Genomic DNA, 27,756 nt, shown 5'->3' with positions numbered 1-27,756 from the left:
GTGAAAGGGTTGGCTCTGAAAGATGTGATGGTGCCATCTAGTGGCAGCTCCCCAACTTGCACTCCCCATTGGCCTGTCCTTGAAAAAGTTCCTTCAGTCATTAATTAATCTTCATTAATCTTGCGGCTTGCCAATAAGAGCCTTTAGTGTAATTACCTCAGGATGGAGAGTAGAGGTCCACTTTTCCCTCAGCACAGAGACATTATCTCTGTCACTAAACCAGTAACTAAATGAATCACCCAGCCCCTTTCTCTAACATTTTGTTAATGTGATTTGTCAGTTGATATTTCTAAACAAAATGCTTTTCTTCATTCCATAAAACTTCACATTTTCTTTCCCTCCTCTTCGGTTTCACACCAAGCCTCATGTGGGACAGGAAAGACCATATTTGCCTCTATTGTCTCATATGAGACTAATGTCAAACTGTATGTTTATCTCCCTCATATGAACCTGACTTGAGCTCATGCTTCCCACTGTTGCATAAAGTTCTGGTGTCAAATTCATCGAAGTTATTCATACTGTCTTGTGAAACTGATGTAGGAAGTCAAAGCGAATAGTTCACTCTCTACTCCCATATGAGGTTCGTCTCATATGTTTATTGTCCCAATCTGAAATAATACTATATTCCTACACACTTGTAGAATGTGTCTATAGTTCTACAGGCTTCACTTCTGTGTGCTCCCAGGGGGGCCTCCAGGCAACCTTCCCATAATGCCATGCTCCTGTGTGCGTGGGTTTTGGGATTTGGTTTCCCTGGGCCGACTGGGCCCGTCTCTCTCCCATGGCCGCCTGGGCGCCGGCGTGGCTGCAGGCGCAGTGTGGTCGAGTCAGTCGCTCCTCCAGAGAGGGGCATGGGCATGGGCATGGGGGTGGGCTGGGGGTGGGGGCGGCTGAGAGTGAGGGCGACCCCTCAGGAGTGGAGGCCGACCTCAGCAGGTCCAGGGCCAGCGGGATCAGGCTGACCACCCCCCCCCGAAGTAGTTCCTGGTATCACAGCCGAGCCGTAGGATTTCCCCATGTGGATACCTGTCAGGGAGGACATGGCCGCCAAGCACACACAGGTTTACTGGGCATCGTAACATGGCTGGACGGCTGGGGAATTGGGCTGAGTGTGTGTTGTTCGGGCTATGGCATAGTGAGACTGAATAACAAGCGACCTTAATGAAAGGGAGATCTTCAATTAAGGTTTAGGTATTTTGTAGATATAATATAGAATGTAGAAGCTATATAATAACACAATGTTGTTCATAATAAATACAGCAACAATTAGAGGGCCCAGTATGCACCAAATAACAGGTTATCTTAGACATGAGTGATATACAAGACATGATCATGTTACTTAACTGTGCCCGTAACTGGCTGATGTCATTATTTGGGTTGAGAAGCACCTTGCATGTGGTCAAAGCATCACTGCTTTGGCAAGAGACCTTGATGAGCTCCAGAGTGTTATTCAGATCTGATACAATCTCCATATAAAAAGAGAATATTCTTCTGTCCGTGGCATTGCTGCAGTGATGGGTCATATACCTCTGGACCTGTCAGGATAAAATAAATAAGATCTTAATAAGCAAGTACATTTGTTATATCTCTGGTTGAAGTTGATCAAATGAATGGATGGATGAATGAATGAAAACAGGATTATACCTGGAAAACATTCTTGACTGGTTCGAGCCTTCCATGCGCTTGTTCCTGTGATCGTTCCAGAGCAGATGTGAAGATGAACAGTTGTTGCTTGAAAAGTTTCTGTTTCTTTTCAATATCTTTAAGTCTTTCCTTCATGTCATTCATAGCTGATCCTGTCCTTTAGGGGCTCGATTTCACTCAAATTTCAACCAGAAGTATAAGAGATGTGACGTTGTGATTGGCCGAGGAAATGTTACACTGTCGGTCTCCAAGTAGACCTCCAAGCAATTGTAAACAAGCCATGGGAGGAATGTTGTCCCGTTGAATGGCGCGTAGTGGAAAATCCTCTTAGAATCCATTGTTTTTATGTCGCTTAGCAACACTAACAACACGCGCTAGAATGGATAATGCGTCACTGCAAGGACGGTGGTGGCCATAGCAACCACCTATTCAGCGCACTAAACTAGTGTTATTTGACATACAACTAGCTAGCTAACAAACTTAGCTATCTAAATAAATACAAGTTTTCGCTCTGTGACAAAAGGAAAGGTAAATCGACGTATAGTCCTAAATTAATAGCCACATTTCGATAGTGTACTGTAGATATATCTTTGACCCATGATATATGATGATTTACATGTTGGCTGATTTGCAAGAGAGAAAGTTATCGCTAGCTAGCGAGATTGCTACACACACACAACAACGTTACAGAACTAAATAGGGAATAAGCAAGCGAATATTAATGTTAGTTCACACTATTCATTATAATACATTAGCATACGGAAGCAGCAGGTGTGGTGTGGTGATAACAAAATGCAGAACTGTTTTTGGGTTCATATTGGGTTTTTATTGTAACCTGTTTCATTTTTGTTGCATGATTTAGCGGGTCTGTAGATATGGATGCCACTGTAAAGCCTTTGAGGATTCCTCCTGAAATGGCTATTTATGCGGAGAAGCACGGCATTTTTGACTTGCTACAGGTGAATATCTACAGACATTCTCTGGATTTTAATGCGTTTTATGGTGAAAGATAATGGTTTACAAGCAGGAGATCCTTGTTATTTAAACGTGTCATATCTTTATTAATTAACTTGTAGAACTAGGCTAATAAACAGAACACATAGTTTTAAACAAAATCGTATCTGCCACTGACTGTAGAATATTTAATTGCAGTCTCTGCTGAGAAATGTGGTCGTTGACAAGCCCGAAGACCCCATCAAGTATCTGATTAGGATGCTAAAGAGAGGCAATACTGAGGGTAAATCTACACGGAATCTGTTTTTGACTTTTACTACTATTGCCACTAGGTGGAGCCCTTGTTTAAAGTAGATGAAATATAGTGGAATTGGCAAGTTTTTCTTGTGTTTAATATGTTATTCATGGGAAGAGTGACTGCGGAGTCATAGTGTCCTAGTGACATAGTGACCATTGTTAATACAAAGGCGCAGAATGCAACATGGCATAGTATTGCCAAAATATATACAATCAAATGACAAAGAATGAATTTGGATTTGAAGCTCACAGATGGCATTTTCAAAGACATGTTTCCAATCAGTGTCTTGGCCTCTGGACAGTTTATGGTAATCATGTCAAAATGCATTATGTATTTTTGTACATAAAACAGTTGAGACTACTATTTATAGCTTATAAGCAGGAGTGTGCTGTGAGATGCCTGGGCTTCAGGCATATCTGTTGTGTCTGTCAAAATACTGCTTACACAAACCGCTGAGTGAATATACAATATATAATATCTATCTATATACTATATATATAGAGATATATATATATCTCTATATATATAGTGTATAATGTCACTTGAAGTTATTCAGATGCACAATGTATTTTCACTGTATTAGTGTCCTAATAGCACTGCACTTGTATGTCATTTTCCCAGTGCCTCGAGTGATACTACTGGGCCCACCATCTTCAGGGAAGAGGACTGTGGTGAGTGCAACGTGGAACACTGTCACCGTGCCAACGCTAGCCTGTGGTTCTTTCAGTTAGTGAGGTTCCATAAGGAACCAGAGTACACAGTGATACCCATGTTTCCTGTGTCGTCTGATTATCTCTCTGTTTGTGCGTTAGGCCAAAGCCCTGTGTGAGCGCACCCAGGCAATCCACATTACAGTCAGCCACATTCTGAAGGAGGACCCTGACTTCAGTGGGGAGGCCAAGCAGAGCCAGGAGAAAGGGGAGGTATGGCGCAGACAGGAGAGATACTAAACACTCACAGCGTTACCCTTTATACACCCTTAGCCTATGCATTTTGTACGTTTACATTACACGTACAGTTGAGGAAATAAGTGAGTGGAGAAGGACAATACGGAAACCCTGAATGCCAGGAAATGCCAGAAAAAAGTGTTTTATACAGAATCTGAAATAAGAAAAGGACCACATGCAAACACATTCCTTACTAAATACACATGATCACAAAAAAAAACAGACTTTAACCACACAGATCATTCACTCATCTCCGTACCCTTCCCACTTCACACACTCACACACACACACACACTCACAGACACACACACACACACTTAAACACACACACAGGTCCTCTAACTCTCCTCCGACCAGCGTAACTGTCATAACGTCCCCTAGCAGTGTGAAACTGAGCTGTCATCTCTGACTCTGTATTTTCTTTGATGTTGCAGAAGATCCCAACTGATCTTTGGATCAGAATGATACAACACCGTCTGTCCAGAATTGACTGCGTGTGCAGGGTAAGTGCTAAAGCGTCTAGCAGGCAGTACTCAGCTGCGCAGACAGAGCCCTCATAGGCCTAAAATTTCCATAAATTATAGCTGTGTTTTTAAGGGTTATTACAAGACATTGCCATAAGAATGTGAGTCTGCCCTGAGTTTAAATAGCAGGTTAAACAGCAATTACCAGCTGCTTAATGGTGCAGAGAGTCAGACACATATACATAGTCACGCACACACACCTTGATGGATACAAGCTCCCAGACACACACACACGCAGTGATTAGTAATTAATGTATTCGTTTTTTTTCTTTTGTCCTTGTTTTCCTTGCCATGTTTAAAGCACTTAAAATGCATTCCAGACTAATATCACACTATGAAAACGTATCAGTAATTATTCATATAATGTTTTGGTATGTGGGCATATGCATTGAATTATCTTAGAATGGTTTGATACTTGTAAAAGTTTAAAATATGTCATTCCATTCTGACGAGATCATTATTACTTTACAAATATCACTCATAATCGAAAGCTAAAAATATAGTGTATTGACACTAGTGTTCAAATTTGAATATGTTTCTACCTATTTATTTCAGCATACCGTTTTATGAAATGACATCCTTTATCTTGGTAATGAGGACCGTATTAGAGGGAGAAATGTATGGGCTGTCACTTCAGATCATGAAAGTTGTAGTAATCTGCTGGTTCCTTTAAGGTGATTGTTTGAACATGCAGTTTCCAGCAGAGATTCTCCTCTTACTGCCCATATCTTGTGTCTACTGCAATTACAATTACAGAACTAGCTTGCGCACACAGACCACCCCCCCCCCCCCCCCCCCCCCCCCCCCCCCCCCCCCCCCCCCCCCACACACACACACACACACACAGCAGGGTGAGGAATACCTAGACGGGGACAGGAGTTGCATCACATCAGAAACAAATGGAGCTCATGGTGGTGGTGGCGGAGACAACACACATCCATACGAGCGCTTTGGTATTTTCTGTGTTTACTTGAGTGTTCTTTAATTAACTAAATAGCCATGTGTGAGGCCGCCCCGCTGGGACACCGTAGCCTCTCCCAGAGGACCTGCAGAGTGTGTGCGCAACACAACACCCTAATCACACTCTGTAGACCTAAAACACACATGCACACGCACACTTAAACAAACACACACACATACACACACATTGAAACAAGCACAAACACCTTGAGTACACACACATGCTGTTTACTGCACACACCTGACCTGAAGCCTTTGTAAGTGAGCATAACACCTCATCGCACTCTCTACAGCTAAATCACATACACATATGCAGACGCACTTTTAATTCAACACACACACACACACTTTTTAGCCTTCTTACCTGCCTGCACCTGACCTAATTACACATCTAGACATAAACATGACAACACACACACACACACACACACACACACACACACACACACATACACATACACACACACACACACACACACACACACACACAACCTCACACTCACACTCTTCCCCATTCTCATTCTTCACAAATGTTCCCTCCTCTAAATTCCCAAATATCCCCATCTTACCCCCTCCCAAACACACACACATCCCTCTTTCACCCCCCCCCCTCCCCTCTCAGCCACCATTAAAGCAGTAAAGAGTGATGTATTATTTCCCTCTCCTTTCTAAACTCTACAAATAGCTTAGCTTAGCCTGCATACATTACTAAACTTTTTCGCTTGGCATCCGTTAACTTTGGCCATTTAATCTCAGCGGCTCGTGATTAGTTTTGCCTTTTAATCTGGTAATGGCTGTTTATCCCCGCAGGCTAGCTGTCTGCTCGCGTGACTGCCGTTATTTCATTCTTTTTTTTTTCGGCTGCCTTTTGTGTGAATTCAGCCTGGAATAGCGGATGCCTCTCTGTAGTCAGTGACAGCTGACAGCACGTCTCAATCTGATCAGGAGCGGGCGGCAGCATCGCTGTCAGTCGATGCCTTCATCTCGCGCGCTGCTCTTCACACACACACACACACACACACACACACCCCGCCTCTCTGCGCTCAGCTTGCAGGGCCACACGTGGGATGATTGACACGCTGCGTCAGCACTGAAGTTAGAGCTGCTGGGCCTAATTGCATTGGCATGTGAGCATCTCCTTCTTCTCTGTCTGCCTGTGTGTGTGTGTGTGTGTGTGTGTGTGTGTGTGTGTGTGTGTGTGTGTGTGTGTGTGTGTGTGTGTTTTTCTCTCTCTTGATTTTAAATGACACACTGCTGCATGTTAATCACGCCTAATCTGGGTCGGCTGGTTCATCTCTCGCCTGTCAACGCTTCTTCTCCGAGCCTCGCACGTCTTCTGCGCCTCTTCTCTCACGAGGCCCGTGTGTGTTTGTGAAACTTCACACTTTCATCAGGAAGGACATCAGTGAGAGAGAGAGAGAACACGCCTGGAAGAACACTAATGATTTAAATGAACAATAAGATAATCACTCATCAAGCTATTTGCTTGAACAGTGTTTACTTCGGGTACAATATTAACTGGGGTGAGTGCATTTGGAAGGGAGTGCGTTTGGCAGAACAGAGCTGACCTGTGTGAGCAATCAGATTGTCATTTATTAAATTATTTGCCCTTACAGTCTAACTCTAACAATGGAGTCTACACTACTCTAACTATTGAGTCTATACTATTCTGACAAATGAGTCTATACTACTTTAACTAATGAGTCTACACTATGCTGACTAATGAGTCTATACCACTCTATCTATTGAGTCTTTACTATGCTGACTAATCACTAATCACTAGTCACATGACTACGACTCAAGTCAGAATCGAGTCATGATTTTGTCATGATTTTTTAGACTCGACACAATTAAAAATAACTTGCAACTCGACTATGACTTGAATACCAATGCCTCGAGACTTAAGTAGGACCTCACCTCTTTGACTTGTAATGACTTAACATATTTCATAGGTAAAAGTATAAAATGTATTTATCTTATGACAAAAGTGCAGCTATTTCCTGAAATTCTTTCCTACACGGTGGGAACAGTCTGATGTGAGATCTGAGGTCTGCTGTGAGGTGTGTAATGCGAGGTCTGGTACATAAAGAGTGTGGTGTTGCTGGTACAGTGGTTAGCGTATCCGTTAAGGCCGAAATATACTTCTACGACTGCGTTACGGACGGACGGCTTCGACTGTTGTGGGTGTTGCAAAGCAATAAAAAAAAAGAGATGGCGGACCAAACTCCGTAGATGGTCGTATTTGTACATAAAAGTTGTTTGTTTGACTTTTTTTTGCTTAAATTTTTTTTTAAAGTTACCAAGAAATTAACACTGTGCAATGTAAAACCCTGTTATTGTAACTGAAAAATACATCTGGGATTTGCGAGGTGTCTGAGCCAGCTATCTAATGTTAGCATTCTACTACCCACAAGGTAAACAGCGATGTATTGAGGGATTGACGGAGACGGATAGTTATAAAATTTGGGAGGTGCACGTCAGGCCACGGAGAGGTGCTCGGAGAGGGTTTGCACCTTCGGAGAGGGCTCTCTGTGTCTCCGTGTCTGCGTAAACGGACAACCATGAGTTAGGCTTTACATATCTGCCGAACTCAAAGCGGTCGACCAGGGTTCCTGGCCGTTGCAGGAAGTCGCTTTGCATAAAAGTAGGGAAGGGTAGGAAATGAGGTGAAAGAGTTATAAATGGTGATATATTGGGTATTATTATTAGGGGGATGAGAACAGTATATGGGCCATTCTACCGAATTGGTGCAAAGTCAGGTTGGAAATATTTTGAAAATTTGTATGTTTTATTCCCAAAACTTTGTCCGTATATGTATTGTACCATATCTAAAGTACACATATCTAGTAAATGAACCGTCAATTTTTATATTGTATTTTCAGAATGTGTTGGAATGTTTTTCCTCTCCCTAAAATTGTCACTACCGAAACATAGTAATAAACTATAGTAAAAACGTATTATTATTAACCTGTTCAGATTGTGTTTCCTTCCCTTTCTCTGAAGAGTATTTTTACAAATATTTCTTGAAGGTTTTCACAATGAAATCAATAAAAATGAAATTTTTACCAAATTTCAAAGTTAAATTTATACAATTCATCAAAATCTCAGTGCAATATTTCTTTGTAAAATGCAAAATACTGATCATATTGATTCCAGAGTTGATTATTGATGAAATTGAACATACATTAAACCAATCAGTATCATAACATTTTAGTTGATAACTCAATATACTTAATTTTTTACAAAACATCCAGTGTTTCGGTAGTGACTGCACTGTTTCGGTAGTGACCACAGTATTTTGTTTGCAAGGTTGTATCATATTTCCTCAACCTTATTGCTTAATCTTAACTCATACCATGCTTTAGGTTGGGAAAATTAAAAACACAAATGTTTTGTGCTTTTGCTGTCTTTTCCTCCATGATTTTCTGACCTTCTTTTGCTCCCTGTTGGATAAATCACTGATACATTTCAACTTTCCTTCTTCCTTTCGTTCCTTATTTCTTTCTCATTCCTTCCTTAAATATTCTTGGTGTTTCACTGGGTCATCCCTCACTCTTTGTCGGTATTTCCTTTTGGCATTTTGGTGTCTTTTGATTCTTTCTCTCCTGAACAATTTCAGATAGAAATCAGCATTATCTACATCTTTACCATTTAGTCCACATAACACATTTATTTCAAAATGATAGGATTGAACTACTTACCATTCCATTTTGTCACTACCGAAACGATCATGTCACTACCGAAACTTTACCATATGTTTTGGTAGTGACTGTTTCGGTAGTGACTGTTTCGGTAGTGAAAATTCTAGCTAAATTTGAGCATGAATAAAATAATCCTAGCAAGCACATGGCTAGCAAACAAATCTTTGAAGAGGTGTACACACAAACAAACATAATACTTTGCATAAAACCCCAAAAAGTTTACTTAATTGAAGAAAAAAAGGTGTTCGGTAGTGACAATTCTTAAGGTTAAACACTGATTTTCAGACTTTGGAACACATTTATATCAAAAGTATGGGATCTAGCTACTTACCATTCAGCCATAAGGGACAGGGATGCAGTATCACTGCCTGGTTATAAATGCAGGGGTGTGGCTAAAAAACAGGCTCAGCCAACGGACTAAAACTCCTGTGTTTCGGTAGTGACATGAAAACTATGGACATGATTTTTTGAGTATAGTTTTTTTTTTCTTAAATTAAACCCACAATAAATCTAAATCTTCCAAGTTCTGTTTAAACTTAATCATAAAGATCTTTGAAATTAGATCATTGAAAAAAATCTAAAAAATGTAAAAAGTGTTATTTTTGATAACAGAAATTTAGATGTCAGGGTTGGGGACAGCTACTTCCCAATAGAAAGTACCCTATAAATGATGATTTTGTATATATTTAGCTTATCCCTATCTCATTTAATGTCTTGGGTTTAAATAGACCATAACATGTTCTTAGTAAATATCTATGTCTGAATACTTAATTGTTTTGTAAATAGTTTTTCTTGTTGTGGGACCACACTTTGCACCAATTCGGTAGAATGGCCCATATAGTATGTTTTATTCTATCAAGTGGTAGAAGTACTGAAATGTGTGGCATATCCTTAGTTTGGACGAAGCCATCCTTTCCAAAGTAGCCTGCTTACTGGCCTCGGCACTTCTCTCACTAACCCGCGACCCACATTGGGCTGGGGCAAGGCAGTGGAACACACCACCACAAACCGGGGGAGGGGGGTGGTGTTCAGAATCTTCGGACACTTAAAAAAGCGCTGGAATTGACATAGTGTTTACAGTGATATATTGGGCGATATATACAGGATTTCCGCCCCTTTGTGTGGCGTGATGCATGGCGTGGTGTGTTTGCCGTCGTTGGAGTTGGGTCTCGTGGGCAACAACAGAAGAACCTTAGATAACAGCAGCACCTGCTTAGATGAAAGCCCACCAATGGCGCTTTCTCATCGGGGGGGGGGGGGGGGGGGGTTACGATCCTCAGATCTATAAGAGTCTGTTTAAATAATGTTTTATCTTATTTATTTACGTGAGTCCTAATGAGCACTGTTGGGAGATGGGCTGCTCCTCTCCTTGCTGCCTTTCTCTGCTCGGTTGCATAGGAAGCCTTGGGATTCGGGAGCGCGTTCTTGTTTGTAGTGTATACATATGCATGGTTAATGAGTGATGCACAGGCTATTCCTTTCCTTCTTGTGATCTTTTTTTGGCTAAGTGAGAACAGGGAGAGGAGATGGGATGTAAGGGATACTGAGGAGGAGGCTGATTGGTTAGTCCTTTGTTTACCCCTCTGCATAAAATTACATTCAATTAATTAGATTTGATGAAGTTGATTAAAAATTAGATTTTGTCCAAGCCTGGAGGTCTCGTTCTAGGGCGGAGACACGTGTGATCTGGTTTAAAGTTTATGTGTATAGCAACTGGAGAAGCCAAGGGTTTTTACAGGATCAGCTGGAGTTATGGCTGGCATAATCAGTCTGCCTTTCTCCGAGTGTGACTTCTTCTTGTGTGTGTGTGTGTGTGTGTGTGTGTGTGTGTGTGTGTGTATTCTTCTTGTGTGTGTGTGTGTGTGTGTGTGTGTGTGTGTGTGTGTGTGTGTGTGTGTGTGTGAGTGTAGGGCTGGGTGCTGGAAGGAATCCCCAGGACTCGAGATGAAGCTCTGTGTCTTCAGGAGGCTGGAATTGCTCCAGATTACGTTGGTCAGTTCCACTTTTCTCAGCATACACACACACACACACACACACACACACACACACTCACACACACTCACACACACACACACACACACACAGATTTACTTACCCATACAAACACACACACACACACACACACACACACACACATGCACACACACTTATACTTTCCCATACGCACTCACACACACACACACACACACACACATACACTGATGTGTTTTCTGATGTTGTGTGTCGCAGTGGTGTTGGAGGCTCCTGATGATGTGCTGATTGAGAGGAGTTTGGGCAAGGAGATAGACCCTGAGACGGGAGGTAACCTACAGCAAACACGGCACCCAAGAAAGAGTCCCTCATTAACACCCATGTCTTTATGTGCTCACCCCTGCAGTGCGCACACACACACACACACACACACACACACACACACACACACACACACACACACACACGCGCACACTGGCTGTTTGTTGTTAGTCGTTACTGAAGCTCCTGTGGGTATTACAAAGCCAGGCTATAATGAACAAAAGCCTGCAGTCCCAGTAGATTTGAAGTGGATACATTTACTGTAGCCTTGACTTTTTATAATTTTGTTTGTATTTATTTTTATTTTCATTTTAACGCAATCACACTTCTGCTCTTCTTAAGTTTTAATAGTGTGATTGTGTCAGAATCACAGTTTTAAAGTGAAAAATGTAAAATCATAAAATACTTGTCTCCTGTTGACCCTGTAACTGCTGTCTTACCACCTTAGTTAGCTATGATAGTGGAGTCTTGCAGTCAGGGAAGTTACCCCTTTTTTCTGAATCGCAGAAAACAACGCCAGTAAGTCGGCTGGTATTTAGCATTACGTTAAGTAGCGTAAAAAGGCATAATCTCTCTGACTCTGTTAGATAAAATATTTAAAACAAGCAACTGCATGCATAGTTATAGATGAGCAATGTGGAGAGAGCTGGGAGTCCTGACACAAACGAATGCAACTGCTGGTAATCAGAGGATCAGTTCAGTTCAGATCAGTAGAATATAATAGGCTGTGGTCAGTATATAAGCATTACTGTATTGCAAGAAATGTGTACTGTAGCAATAATACTATGACAGAAACATTAAGAAAGAAAATACTTTGTTGTGTATGTTAGCTCACTATTAGCTCTGTCACAGTTTCCTTGTAGCCTAATAATACTGTTGTCATCACCCGTCTATCTTCAAACCGCACGTGTGCACACACATACTTTAATTTAACAGATTATTCAAGAGCACACCATTTGATCGCTCTCACACCTACATAAAATGTATTGATGAACAAAAAGCAGCTGTGTTTTGGACACATACAAAAATGCACATTTATGTGATGTGTGTGCACCCCTGTCCCTGCAAAGGACACACTGACTGATGTTGGGTGACTATGGTAATGTATTGATGACAGATGTCTCTATTCATCCATATGTGTGTGTTTTTGTATATTCCAACACAAGTTCCTGTGCAGTGCTTTCATTCCCATGTCTGATCTGTGCAGTTATTGTTAGTGATCCTCTGCTGCTAAACAATCACACTTCGCGTTGGCAGAAATGAATCTAGCTGTTCATGTGGTTTGACGTTGTAATGTTGTCTATAGTAATATTCTCTGTACAAAACAATGCCACACTTTGGATGTTAGCTAAATTAACCTTCCACCCATCTAAATGTGTGTTTGTATGTGTGTGTGCGTTATGTTTGTTTGTTTGTTTGTGTGTGTGTGTGTGTCTGTGTGTGTGTATGTGTGTGTGTGTGATGGACCGGTCAGACGTGTACCACTTGGCCTTCATGCGTCCAGAGAGTGAGAAGGTGATACGGCGTCTACAGCCTCCTAAGGAGCTCCTGTCGAAGGAGCAGGTTGCTAAGAAACTGCTGCTGTACCACCGCGAGGCCCACGGGCTGCTGAGGACCTACGGCTCCTGGCTGCACTTCATCAACGCCGACCAGCCGCACATGGACGTCTCTGCTCAGGGTGGGACACATTCATACACGCATCAGGATAAAACATCTTAGCATACATGCAGCATATTTACACTCAAGGATACATACTAGATTGATACCCTCAAGGATACATACTAGATACATACACTCAAGGATACATACTAGATACATACACTCAAGGATACATACTAGATACATACACTCAAGGATACATACTAGTTACATACACTCAAGGATACATACTAGATACATACACTCAAGGATACATACTAAATACATCGACTCAAGGATACATACTAGATACATACACTCAAAGATACATACTAGATACATACACTCAAAGATACATACTAGATACATACACTCAAGGATACATACTAGATACATACACTCAAGGATACATACTAAATACATACACTCAAGGATACATACTAATACCGTAGCGCAATATTATAAATAGAGAGGTGAGGTAGAAAGAGAGGTTGCCTGGCATGATGTATGGGAAGTATATTGTGACAGTTGCCGGATCTTAATGCATTATTCCTAACAATAGGATGCTCTAAAGGAGAAAGTTTTTAGTCTAGACGAGAAGATGAAAAGGGTGTTGACTTCTAAGTGTGCGAGCAGCAGCGTTTTGTATCAGTTGGAGGCCATTTAGTTGCTGCATCTGGATAGGAGAGCACTGCAATAGTCTAGTCAAGGGATAGGATTGTTCTTCTTCTTCTTCTTCTTCTTCTTCTTCTTCTTCTTCTTCTTCTTCTTCTTCTTCTTCTTCTTCTTCTTCTTCTTCTTCTTCTTCTTCTTCTTCTTCTGACATTAGCCATACTGCATAGATACAAATATCATGTCTTTGAAATTTGCTTTATGTACGAGTCGAATGAGAGGTCTTGGTCAATAGTTACACCAAGATCTTTGACACTTGTGTTGGATGTTAGTGAGATGCCATCAATGGTGAGTGTGTACCCCTCACACACTGAAATCCATCCAAAGCCACCCTCACACACTTAGACCCGTGCTCACACACTGTTACTATCACTGTGTACCTCACACATTCATCCCCCAGTTACACACTGCTTCCATCACACACTGTGCCCCGAGCATATAGCACACATCTCTATCATGAGATAACACACACAAAGCCTCTCACACACTCTGCCCACTCACACACTCTGTCCATCAAGCACCGCATTCATCACTCAGAGCCACACGCTTTTTAAAGAGGTCCCTACTGTTTGAGTCCCCATGGGCATCATCAACAGCACTGTCAGGCCCACTGAGAATAGCTCCCCCGGTGGAGGGAGGTCAGCATGGCATCTGGGCCCTGGGGCAATGAGGACTGTGAGGGTTGGGGGGGCGGTTAATGATTTGAGAAGGACTGAAGCTTCTGATGGCAGGACTAGTGATGGTGGGGGTGGTTAATGTTTGTAGTTTGGACTGTTAGGGTTGGGGGGAGGGGAGTGGTGTTTGCAGAGGAAGTAATGTCTGAGATGCATGTCTTGGGTTTATATTTCAATAATTGCCTTTCAATAGTGAGACTTTTGGGGTGGGATTAGGTATGAGGGGCGGGGGGTCATGGCGGCGCAATGTTCAGATAGTGTGGGTGAGAGGCTGGGTGTAGTGTAGGAAATGTATGGAGTAGTGAGGGTTTTTTTTTGGGGGGGGGGGGGGGGTGGTCTGGTGACTGATGTGGTCAGGTACTGACTGATGGGGGTTATATTTGGGGAAAGGATGGCCTGAGGCAAAGCTGCAAGCTGGAGGGTCCTTAGGGATGACAACGTCACCAGCGTCACCGTCACAATCAAAGTTGAACATACACACAAACACACACAGACCCCCCCCCCACACACACACACACACATAGACACACACCTCTCAATCATACACAGTCGCAAAGACACAACCCGTCTCTTCGTCATTCAATAGCAGCCTTACTCAGTAACACACACAACACAACCTGAAAACAATTTTAAAATTATTTATTGTTCTGATTATTCACTGGCATTATCACATTTGATATCACATTATTACAGGTATTATTACATTCTTACCAGTTACATTAAGACCTATGTCATTACTGTCACAAGCATATGAAACTTGCATTAGTCCGACAACTTAGCCTCTCCAGTGAAGCGATTCTCAGGTTGGTGGTTAATGTTTGGACTGTGGGGGTGAGGAGAGAGAGGTGCGGGAGAGAGAGGGGCAGGAGGAGGAATGAGGCTCTAATAGCCTCTAGTTTGGGTTTGATTTGTTGCTGATAGGTGTGAAGATCAGCAGTTATGGCTCAGTTTACATTTAATCACCCCTGATTGGCCTGCTGGGGGGTCACGACGAGGCGATGTAAACATTCGGCGCGGCGTCTTTGCCCCCCATTAAGCGTTTAGCTGTCGAGCCTGAAAGGCAAACGTGTCCCCAGCTGTCGTTATAAATACTGATTACTGCCCGCCCAGAGATGCACTTTAATGCCATAATTACCTCTGGATTTTGATTGGGCCTCTCACAGCACTGTCACTTAGCAAGCTACGGTAGCTCTCACATTCTCACCGTAAGTCACTGCTGTCAGCTATTAGCAGCTCGGCGGGCACTCTTAAACCAGCAGCCATTACTCGCAATTAGAAGAGTGTTAATTACTGCGCAGTGAACCAGACGCTTAGTCTACAAAGGAATAGCAGTGGCGCCACATTGCAGCTAGCGGACCCTGGAACAGAACCGGGCCGGCTCTGAACCGGACCCGCGGTGGACTCGGCAGACACTCGTGTGCTGATCTTAATCCCAGCAGAAAACATCTGTTATTTCCCTGGCAGGCGTCCCAGGGCCCACCCCCACCCCCTCCCTCTCCAGGAGGGCAGGGCATGGGGTGGTGGATGGCGGCGACGGCGGCGGCTCTCATGGTTTATTGATTGTCTTCTACATGTAGCGATTAGCGTGATGGCGGCCCGTTATGCTATGGGGTGAAAAGGAGAGCCTGAGCTAAGTGCTGTTTTATCAATTAGCAATTAAGCAGTTAGCTCAGATTCTAATGCCGTCTCCCTAAGAACAGCTAGCATCTGGCACACAGGCCATGTGTTGTATATGGGAAAGACTACACATAAACTGCACTCATTTCCCTTAACTGTCTCTGTCTCCGTCTGTAGTGGCTGAACTCTAGTGTTTTGCAGTTCTCGTATGTGTTCTATAGTGTTGCTGTGTGTTCTGCAGTTCTCGTATGTGTTCTATAGTGTTGCTGTGTGTTAGTTTTCTTTTTTCGTGTGTGTGTGTGTGTTAGCAGTACTAATGTTTGTTCTGCAGTGTTCTAGCTACAGTGTGAATATGTATCCTGCAACGCCAGCATATGTTCTGTGTTCTGCAGTGTTCTGTTTGTTCTTTAATTCTGCACTTTAAAAAAATATGCTCTGCAATGCTGGTATGGTTGCAGTTCTTCAGTGACATGTTTTCTGCTCTAGTAAGGTTTGTTTGAGGGAGTTCTTCATAATTGTTCTTCGGTTAGCAGGTTGGTTCTGCTGTGTTCTGCTGTTCTGATGTGTGTGTTCTGTGTTTTGTAGTTCTGGCATACGTTCTGTCACGGCCCCGGTCCAGCGCCCCACACACACCCCGCATTCTCCTGTTTGGACCCCCTGGATCTGGCAAGAGTCTTCAGGCACGGCTGCTGGTCCAGAAGTACAACATCATAGAGAGTATGGACCTGTCTCCGTCTCACACACACACACACATACACACACATACACACACACACACACACCCAAGGCTGATGCCTCACTATAGTCACACACAAACACACATACACAGGTAACAACAGATTCTACATGAACTTTGTAACAGTGAAAAGATTTGAGTACTTTCCCCTACATCTAATGACATCTGTATGATTGTATCTCTTTCCTCTCTCTCTCTCTCTGTCCGTGTCCTGCACTGGCTCTCTCTAGTCTGCAGTGGGGAGCTGATAAAGGCAGTTTATGCAGATGAGTCCAGTGTGGGTGAGCTCCTCAGACCTTATCTGGAGGCTGGACAACAAGGTATGTGTCAACACACACACATATGCACGCACACACATACTGATAGACAGACACACACACTCACACATGCGTACACACACAAACACACTGTAAAGTAGTGTGCGCGAGCGGTTGGTTGGTCAGACTTCAGGGATGGATGACAGGCACAACAGTACTTCCAAAAAAAAGGTTTTCTTTAATTTTCTTCCAGTACTACCAGTATGTTAAAACAGACAATACAAACGAACAAACAAAACACTGAATGTAAAATAAAACAAACACTGGGACAATGCCCAAGCTAGCTATTCTCCTTGGTTTAACGCAACCATCCACTTAGGTCTGCTCACGTCAGCAACTTCTCTCGCACTGAGCTGTGCGGCACGTATTTAAACAGGTGGCCGTTACCATTAACACGCATTAATCAATTAACCGTTGCACACAGTATTATCACCTTACACGCATACTGGCATCACCCAGTACATATGTACATACATGTTATATTACTACCTTTGTCATTACACACTTTATCAAGACATTATTTCGACACACTAGAAACACCCCTGCCTCAATGAGCGCTTCCCTAGCGGCGCGCTGTAACAAACATAGATAATCCTTCTCAGCCCTGAATCCCCGTTTGTTTCCCACGTTCCCGGAAGACAGGCAACAGGTGAGTTGCGGAGCTAACCATCTTGTCTAAACTGATCATTGCACACAGAAACCCCATACAGGGTTAAATCACCCATAGCATCCTACCTAAGCACACCACACAATATAATCACATAATACACCGTTCATATTTCTGTCCATCAGAACATATTTTATAATCCGTGATCATGATCTGCGGGGAAACTATCGCGTCACGTGACAGTCGCCATGCGCTCTGTCACACACACACACACACACAAAAAGACGTGTCTTTGTATTCAGATTTGTATTTGTATTTGTTCTGTCTGTCTTCCCCTTTAATTAATTTACGTTGGTCAGTGGTTCACCTGAGTTGGAGCCCCTGCGCACCTATGAAAGGTCGCCTGGGGGCCTATGAAAGGTCACCTGCGACACCTAAGAAAGGTCACCTGCGCACCTATAAAAGGTCGCCTGGGGCTGTGACTTAGCTGGGTTAGGGATTGGTTCCTTATTTACTTTGTTTCTTTGTGCACCACTACATTCCCCATGCCACACGTGCACTGCACCACTGACTTTGCTGATACTTCCTCAGTTATCCTGCAGGGGTTATTTGTGATGTGTTTTTTGTGTTAAAGAAATCCTTGAGCCAGGGCCGTAACAAAATAGGGGGCTCGTCTCGTCCTGTTTGATTGAATTTGAAAGTTACAGTATTTTGTGCTTAGCCTTTGGTGATATGATTCTTGACTACTCTCTCTGTCACACACACACACACAGACACTCTCTCTCACACACACACACACACACACACACACACTGTCACACACACACACACACACACACACACACACACACACACACACACACACACACACACACACTTGTCTACTGAAGATGTGGGGTTGGAGCGAGGTAGAGAAGAGACTGTGAGTGAAACAACGTAGTGGGGTTCTGGACGCAGGACTGTTGAGGAACCGGAGACTTCTCCGACGGTGAAGCTGAGCTGAGAGGTTCTTCACACGCTGAGCCATTTGAAGCCTCGGCTGCAGCAGGATTGTGCTGCTCTGGGCATTTGATGTGTAAATTGGACAGTTTGAGTCTGTCAGCTCTAATTTTTCACCCGCGTCAGAAACCCCCTGGGTGCGAGACGGGTGCCTCACTGTCAGGAAGCCTCTCTGCCTCCGTCACCCGCCGTATTTATCCTTATTTATTCACTCCTGCAACGCTGCCCCCAGGCGCTCCCCCGGCACCCTCCGCGTGAGATTGGCCTCACTTCTAAAGTTGCCCCCCCCACCTGGCCCCTTAGCCTGATCTCTATCAAGGTAACCTCCGCTTAAACAGCTCACTTCTCTAGTCTGCCAGGCGGGAGTCAGGCGCGTTTGTTGTGCTGAAGAGAAGCGCAGAGTGTCTGAAATCCTCCTCAAAAGGGAGACGATTCATGTGAGTTTGAATGACAATGTTGTGGGTGATTATTTCATCCCCCCCCCCCTTTGACGAATGAATCTCTTGATGTGGAAAACAACTTCACGTCTGATTTGTCCCTGGTAGTGTGTGTTTTTAGACAGATGCTGTCTGTTATGTGTCTGACCTCTCCCGCGTGTAGGTCGTCTCTTTGAAACCCTCTCAGTCGGGTGATTTTGTTCCCTCCACTGCTCTCCGTTGGCAGATAACAGTCTCAGGAAGAAATGCATTCCAGATCTGCTCACAGACGTGATAGAAGTCTTTTCTGCCCTCCTTTATGTATTTTTGTATGTAAGATTGATTTTCTGTCCATAGCATTAGTCAGAAGAATCTTGAATGGTTTTCTTTCTCTCTCACAACTTTCCTACAGGCTGATATTTCTTAAAGCTTTGATGCTTTAAAGCTTTTTCAAGGCCTGTCAGAATGAGGAAAAAAAAGTGACCTGTTTCTCTTCTGTGTTATAACTCTCTGACCAAGCCAGCCAAAATGGCCAAAGATATAGGCCCTCACATAAATCAGTCTGTTCCGAACGCTTATGTTCACTGTCTACCTTAAAGAACTGTGGTGGCAGTTTAATGGCATACACATGAATCACTCGGTGTAAGACTGAAAACACAACGTCCTATCCAATGATTGTCACTCTGTGTGTATGACCACGCTTCTCTGTTGTATGTTGTTGTGTGTGTGTGTGTGTGTGTGTGTTTGTGCGTGTGCGTGTGTGTGTGTGTGTGTGTGTGTGTGTTTGTTTGTGTGTGTGTCAGTGCCAGACAGCATTGTGCTTCAGATCCTGACGATGCGGCTGAGTCGCTTGGACTGTACCACCCGTGGCTGGGTGCTGCACGGCTTCCCCCGTGACGAGGATCAGGCTGAGCAGCTCCGAGAGTCCAACCACATCCCCAGCAGGTAGCTACCCCTCCAGTCCAGGCATCACAGTCCTAATGGAGTCTCCAACCAAACCGTCCATAGACACAGAACATGGCAGAGCCAATCCTCCAGCCCTTATTTATACTTTACACAATGACAAAAACCCAACTGGTCCAACTAAAGTAAAACAGTAATACTGACTAACAAAACTCTCAATTTGCTCAACACTGAACCATAAAACCCAAACAGTCCATGCAGCACTGAAGTCCAAAGCCCACTTAGCGCACAGGTCCCTGCTAGCTTGCCCATGTCGTGTGTGTACCGTACACTGTACACTGTGTTGGGTTCACTTGAAGACAAAGAAAGATGAGTAAAGGAACGTGGAATGCAATGAGGTCATGGCTGTGTGCCCCAGTGTGTGATGTCACTTCCTGTGTCTTGTGATGCCTCAGTTGTCCCAGAAAGTGGCAGAGGTTGGGCTCACATGTCCTGTGTGGTTACCCATCAGCCCCGGGATCTGATATCGGTCAGTGGATTAACAATCAGTTTATGCAGCATGAACACAGGGGTTAGGGTGGTTCTCTTGCAGGGTCATGTGATCAGGGTCAGATGTGACGCAGAACAACCTGTCAGCCCTTCATTGATATTTTCCCCCTGCTTTTAAGCCATCCGTGAGAGTATAACTGTACATGATCCAACACTGCTCCCCCACCCCCCACCCTCCCCACTGTCCTCCTCCCCGTCTGCAGCTAACAGTGATTAGAGACACGAGTGAGCAGTGACCCCCTGCGCCCTGGTCTGGGGTGCAGATGAGTCTCTGTTACCCCCCTCTTCCTCCCGCTCCACTGAGGCGACTCTTGGCTGGAGCCTTGCATTTACATGGCATTAGTTTAATTGATTTGGAGCTCCGCGGTTAGGTTAGCGGTGAAACAATGGAGAGATAATGTTACTGATGCGACGGTGATGGGCCCCTGCTAGCAGCGATTTACCTGACAGCTTCATTAATTAACAGCTATCCAGTTACTGGGCCTTTAGAGTGGCTAAATAAGTGAGTCAGACACATGGACGCTTGCCAGGGCATCAGCTTTTAATGGGCCGCTGCCGCCGCCGCTGCTGCCGTCGACGGGCAGGGACAGAGACAGGGGCCGCGAGGCTGGCACGCCCTCCGAGCCGGAAGGATCTCTTTACCCGTTTCCTCCAGGAGCTCATGTGTCCAGCCCAGCCCAGCCCAGCCCAGCCCAGCCCAGCCCAGCCCAGCCCAGCCCAGGGCAGCAGCTTGATGGAGTCTGGCAGCTCAAAGCTGGCCAGTTGTTACTGAAATGGAGATGGCTGCTGGGCAGGTGCCCTAAATGACGAGAGCAAACTGCTCAGTTCTGATAGGTCGCAAGTGAGGTTTGGGAAGATTTTGAGAAGCCTGTTCATTAAAGAATACATGTGACCTCTTGCCTGGGCTGCATTGTGTAAACGGTGCCAGATGCTGTCATCAGCAGCATTACGTTTGTCAGTGCCGGTCCTGACGTCACTCCCTCCTGCAGGTAGGAAGGAACGCTGAGCAGTCTCAGGTGAGGCCAGGTAAAAGCTGTGAGCGGAGTGAGCTGCCCTCTCTTTTGTTATGTTAAAGGCGCCACCTGATCCAGGGCAGGAGGAAGAGGAGGAAGGCGAGGGGATAGCCTTCCCTCATCAGCTAGATGAGGACGCCTTCACTCCAGTTTCCTCTTTTGCATAAGTGTCTGATCGCCTTTCACAGGCGGATCAATCAGGACTGACCTCAGCTCATCTGCTCCTCCACCGCACCAGAAACACACACACTGGAGGCTACACTCAACTGGGGCAAAAACAAATACCCTTATTGCCCCATTCTGCTCCCCCTATTGCCCCTCCCTCTGCTCCCCCTATCTCCTTTCTCCTGTTTATCATCTAATTACCCCTCTGCCCTGCCCGGCCCAATTACCCCTCTGCCCTGCCCTGCCCTGCCCAATTACCACCCTACAGACTCACTTCCACCCTACTACTTCATCATTTCCTATTTTCTTAATGCCCCTTTTGACACCCTTCTATCTTACTCTTTTGCCCCTCTGCTTCACTACAGCCCCACCTTACTGTTTTTTTTCCACTGTACTCCCTCTCAACTACCTACCTGCCATTCTGCCACCTTATTGCCCTTCCATAACCCAACTGCCCAAAATAGCTGCTTATTACTGCCCCTCTACTTCCCAACTACCCCACCCTTCAACCCCACGTTACTAACACTGAAAACACCTAATGCCCCACTGCAACCCAACCACCCCATTGTTGCCCTTCCACCACCCTATTTACCCTCCACGTTTTTACTGCCATCACCCAGCTGCCCCACTCTACAACCTCACTCAACTACCCCATATAGCCACCCTAATTCCCCTCTGCCATCCAGCTTTCCTATACCTACTACCCCTTCACATGTGCCCCCACCCCTCTCCTCTGTCTGTAAGTACACTCCAGTCTGGCCGCTGTGCATTCTCTTACAGCTCGGACACGGCTGCACACAATCAGAGTCTTTGGGCCGCCTGCAATATGCATGAGCCCATGTGACGTGCGGATAAAGCAGTGCAATTAGCCACGTAATCCTAGAGAGCGCAGCACAGCCCACCCCCACTACTGCCCCCACCGCCCCTGCTACCCCTGCGCTCCCCCCACCCGACTACCCCCCAACCTCTATTAGTTAAATGTATTTCATGTGCCTGCTCCTGCTCCCCATCTAATCAGGCAACACTTCCTCTAATTGGCTAATGAATAAAACAGCAGGGCAGCATTATAATTTAATCAGAGGTAAACATCGCAGGGCCAGCGCACAGGAACGCAGCGCAGCGTATAGATCAGCGCAGCTCCCTTTCATTTCTTAATTTGAGGAGGAGAGGAGAGGAGAGGAGAGAGAGAGTGAAGACATGGAGGAGTAACTTCAGACACAGAAGCTCTAGGATGGAGGAGTGACCTGAGACATAGGAGCTCTAGAATGGAGGAGTGATCTGAGACATAGGAGCTCTAGAATGGAGGAGTGATCTGAGACATAGGAGCTCAAGGATGGAGGAGTGATCTGAGACATAGGAGCTCTAGAATGGAGGAGTGATCTGAGACATAGGAGCTCTAGGATGGAGGAGTGATCTGAGACATAGGAGCTCTAGAATGGAGGAGTGATCTGAGACATAGGAGCTCTAGAATGGAGGAGTGAACTGAGACATAGGAGCTCTAGGATTGTGGTGGCCTGGTTCTTGGCATGACATGAAGCAGCTTACAGTACAAACGTTTCCATTTTAATTAACATTAACCTGTGTTTGCTCCCTGGGAGTTCAACCAATGACGTTGGTGTTGTTAGCACCTTGCTCTACCAGTTGCTCTACCAGTTGCTTTACCATTTGAGCCATAAAATAAAAGAAGACATTTATAGCATCATGGTTACATTGTTGTCGGTGTAGGTGATGCTGGCCTGGCTGCCCCCATAGGCTACCTTCCTGATTGGGCAAAGGAAGTGCTGATAGAGGCCCTCTTCCAGCAAAATATGTCTGCTGCATTAAACCCTAGAGCATACAGCAGGGTGGGTGGAGGCGCCTCAGTAGACCCGGATGAAGTGAAGCCTTATATTCTTTATAAGTGGACAGTTAAGCTCCAGATTCTGCCATAGCAGCAAAATGTGTTACCTCCTGCCTCAAACGATAGCGTCTACTTTTTAAAAGATATACAACCCAGCATCTGAATGAGCTACACAAGATGGAAATTAGAAAAAGCAAGGGCATGAAGTTAAGGAGACGTTTGAGAAACACACACGCTTTTATTTACGCATATATGTACATATATTCACACACACACAGAGAGACAGACAGATACACACACACACGCATACACACACACACACACACACACACACACACACACACACACACACACACACACACACACACACCACACACATCCTCAGGCTTGAATGCTGTCATCTTTGTCCAGATTGATGAATATTTCATAAGGTTACATTAATATTAATGCTAATAGCTGGAGAGGAGTCATTATTTCTGTTTTTTTTAGGAAAATATTCATTAAAAATAGAGGATATCTGTTTCCCAAAATGCTTTAACACACAGGCAAATGCACACACATTTACTCACAAATAATGCAAATAAGCCTTTCATATACACATGGTGTGAAGCTCCGCTGTGACCCAGTGTAAGCTCAGAGAATGGACCCAGATTCATACATTCCAAGTATCTAAAAATGGGTATAGCCCAAAGCTTTACAACTTTAAAGTCTTCCTGTTTACTTCTGCCTGTCAGTTTGACTCTGATTGGTTGGCCTTGCAGTTCTCTGTGTGCCAGAAACACATCTGTAAGACGTACCTTTGTGTGTGTCTGTGCAGCCTTTCAGAATCTGACTTCGCTTTCAGCATCAGCAACTGTGAAAGCATTGACCCCCTTTCTTTAGTCTCTCCCATTGTGGGGTCTGTCTCTAACGTGTCCATTGTGAGGTCTGTCTCTAACGTGTCCAATGTGAGGTCTGTAACGTGTCCATTGTAAGGTCTGTCCCTAACGTGTCCAATGTGAGGTCTCTCCCTTACGTGTCCATTGTGAGGTAAAGCTACATGTCCATTGTGAGGTCTGTCTCTAACGTGTCCATTGTGAAGGTCTGTCTCTAACGTGTCCATTGTGAGGTCTGTCTCTAACGTGTCCATTGTGAGGTCTGTCTCTGTGCAGCCTCTCAGCATCTTACTCTAACATGTCCTAACACTGTCTTTAAGTCTGACTCTAACCAGAGACGTTATGAGGGAGGAGACAAATCACTGATGGGAAAATGAATGAGGAAAATATAAGGGAATCCGTAATGCTAAACATTTTGGATTTGTGACTGGAAGTCGTGCCCTGTAGTATAAAGGCCTAAGTAACGTTTCGCTTGTCCTGCACAGTCTGTTTATTTCCACTGTTGCCATAGTAATAGCCACTCCACGAAATGTGGTGCATGCTCAGTGAACGAGTCAACACGAAGAATAAAGTCTTTTTTATCCTAATTTGAGCGGTTGAGGAAACAATGTTCCCACCATTTATGTCAGATTTAAACATGGATTTGTGTGATATACTTTCAATGTCTGATTGACCATCCTGTGTGGAGTTATAGACCTCTCTCCATTCATCTAGATTGGAGCCTGATCTTGTTCGCCTGAAATAGCTATCCAGAGGCGTTGCCAAGATGGCTGCCGACTGGCGAGACTTGCCTATGAGGACTTTGCTGTAACAAATCCCTCTCCAGTTTGACTCTCCTCCAACATGTCCGCTATGAGGTTCATTTGTTGCTCTTTCTGAGATCGGGTCGTCGACATGACCCTAGCTGACCCTCTCAAGTGTGAGAGGCACAAACAACTCAATAATCAATAAATATTTGATCCAACGTAGCGCCTTCGTCCTCCAGTGGCCGGATCACTCCTGCACCAGAAGAGAAGGATCAGGCCTGCTGATCTGACCTTCCCACGTCTATCACAACTTATCGAAACTAAAACTCTCTGAGCTGCTCCTCAACCGAATTGTTTTACTGTTTTTAGGTTTATACAGGTGTTGGGGTAGAAGTCACTGGTCAGAGGGGGGGCAGTAACTGTCTATGGTGTCTGAATGCTCTTTTGTAGAAATGAAATTTCTTTTTTTGTTGATGTTAATAGTATAGCGTGTGAATGTGATGTGGTGTGTGATGTATTGCCAGGGTGTTCTTCCTGGACTTGACCGATTACGTGTGAATGTGATGTGGTGTGTGATGTTTTGCCAGGGTGTTCTTCCTGGACTTGACCGATGACGTGTGAATGTGATGTGGTGTGTGATGTTTTGCCAGGGTGTTCTTCCTGGATATGACCGATGACGTGGCCGTGGAGCGTCTCTGCCTGAGGGCCATCGATCCAGTCACAGGAGAGAGGTGAGAGGTCAACAGACTCTCCTCAGTTATCACACACCTCTGTCACCCTGGACATCTCTGTCACACAACATACACACTTCACACACACACACATGCACACACACATGCACACACACCCACACCACGCACACATGCACACACACCCACATCACACATACTGTACATGCACACACATCCATATCACACACACACATGCACACATACACACACACACACACACATACACACATCATACACACACACACACACACATGCACACACACCCACATCACACACACATGCACACACATCCACATCACACACACACATACCCACACATACACACACACACCCACATCACACACACATGCACACATACACAAATCACACAAAATGCACACACACACACACACTCATAAACACATGCACACATACACATCACACACACATGCACACACACACCCACATCACACACACATGCACACATACACACATCGCACACAATCTCTCCTGCTGCCTAACCGTACACGAGACTCTAACTCTCTGTCTCAAATGTTGGTACTCCCCACTCCTATGGTATTGTTATAAGGTCATGCCCACTTACACAAATAAATAATTTCTGTATTGTATCAAGGGAAGCCCTACCATACAGAAAAAAAATGAATGATATGCAATTTAATTTATGCCTCCACCCCACCCCCACCCAAACGCTCAGACACATTCACAATCACACACACACACACACACACACACACACACACACACACACACACACATTCACAATCACACACAGGCATTCATGCAGTCTGTGCCTACTCATGAGTGACTCCCTCCCTGCAGGTACCACTCTCTGTACCGCCCAGCCCCCAGCTCCGAGGTGCAGGAGCGTCTGGTCTTTAACCCGCGGGACAGAGAGGCCCAAGTGCGCGACCACCTCAGGGAATACTGGGCACAGATGCCCACCCTGCAGCGCTTCTACCCCGACGCCATCCACGTCAATGCAGACCAGGACCCGCACACCGTGTTCGAGTCCATCGAGAGCCGTCTGGTCGGACGCCTCCCCAAAACCCTGATGGACGTTCCAGCGGTCAAATCAACGTGAGAGAATCCCAGCCGTCGCCCTATGATCCCGCCCCTGCAATGCCCACATGTGACATCCCAGCCGAGTGCCTGACACGAAGAGAGGAGCAGACCTCACTAGCTCTGTTTGTTATTATAAATCTGCTCTGTTTGTCATAATAAAACTGCGTTTTCCTAAGTAAATTGAGTCATAAATATTGTAAAGGCCGACGGAGGCTGGTGTGTGAGGTAAAAGCCCTGCGTGGTCTCCTCTTACACATCGGGAGCAGGGCAGATGGCTCTGATCTGATCCGTTCTGCCCCAGTCTATGGATCAGATGACGGGGGCTTTTGTCCCACTTTACAAGGGGCTTATTAAACAAACCCAAACAAACAAAAGAACACTCCAGAGACCCTGAACGTTTCAAGTTGATCCTCTCTTTAATACCACCCCCCTCCAGCTACTTGACCCTGCTGCTCTCAGGGGTATCAGGAACCCACATTAATTATGAGTTTGTCTAATTAATGTAGCAGTAAAATGCAGTCTGCTCAGCCCTTTGTGAAGACTGGTATTAGTTCTGCCTCAGCAGGCAGATGCTTAGGAACTCTGTTTTGATTATTAGAGATAGACGCAGTGCTCTCTCTCTCTCTCTCTCTCTCTCTCTCTTGCTGTGTCAATCCCTCCATCCCTATATGCCTCTCTCTTTCACACCCTGTCTCTCTTTGTCTCCCCCTTCTTCCTCTTCCTCTTCTCGCTGTCTTTTTTTCTCACTTGCCCTTTTTCACACTCTCAGTCCCTCTCCCTCATTTACCTAATCACATCACATTCTGCTGTTTGGGCTTCTCTCAGGTGCTGGTCTGTAATTGGCATGAAAGGGACTGAAGAAACAAATCATTTTAA

At 44.8% G+C, this 27,756-nt stretch overlaps 2 protein-coding genes across 3 annotated transcripts; one reads left to right on the top strand and one right to left on the bottom strand.

The window, feature by feature from the left end:
- Positions 1 to 648: 648 nt before the first annotated feature.
- spaca9 (sperm acrosome associated 9) lies at positions 649 to 1,909 on the bottom strand. Its single transcript, XM_012817755.3, is given in 4 exon segments — positions 649 to 972; positions 975 to 1,026; positions 1,345 to 1,535; positions 1,645 to 1,909. Coding segments are annotated over 4 exon segments (711 nt in total). The 5' UTR covers positions 1,789 to 1,909.
- Positions 1,910 to 2,034: 125 nt separating this feature from the next.
- Positions 2,035 to 27,055, top strand: ak8 (adenylate kinase 8). 2 transcript variants are annotated; one of them, XM_031570842.2, is made up of 14 exons: positions 2,036 to 2,172; positions 2,507 to 2,603; positions 2,797 to 2,881; positions 3,518 to 3,567; positions 3,709 to 3,819; positions 4,278 to 4,346; positions 10,939 to 11,020; positions 11,258 to 11,329; positions 12,795 to 12,998; positions 16,507 to 16,638; positions 16,888 to 16,977; positions 19,800 to 19,941; positions 25,738 to 25,818; positions 26,638 to 27,055. In XM_031570842.2, exons 2-14 carry the CDS (start codon positions 2,520 to 2,522, stop codon positions 26,897 to 26,899), a joined length of 1,464 nt encoding a protein of 487 aa, XP_031426702.1. In that variant the 5' UTR covers positions 2,036 to 2,172; positions 2,507 to 2,519; the 3' UTR covers positions 26,900 to 27,055. The 2 variants fall into 2 exon arrangements, with proteins under 2 accessions (XP_031426704.1, XP_031426702.1); XM_031570844.2 differs by having other exon boundaries at positions 2,035 to 2,603.
- The last annotated feature ends 701 nt before the right edge of the window (positions 27,056 to 27,756 follow it).

Source organism: Clupea harengus, chromosome 7, assembly GCF_900700415.2.
Source record: "Clupea harengus chromosome 7, Ch_v2.0.2, whole genome shotgun sequence".
Classification (NCBI taxonomy): Eukaryota; Metazoa; Chordata; class Actinopteri; order Clupeiformes; family Clupeidae; genus Clupea; species Clupea harengus.
The sequence above is the reverse complement of the archived record's forward strand: the minus strand, read 5'-3'. Positions and strand labels throughout refer to the sequence as shown.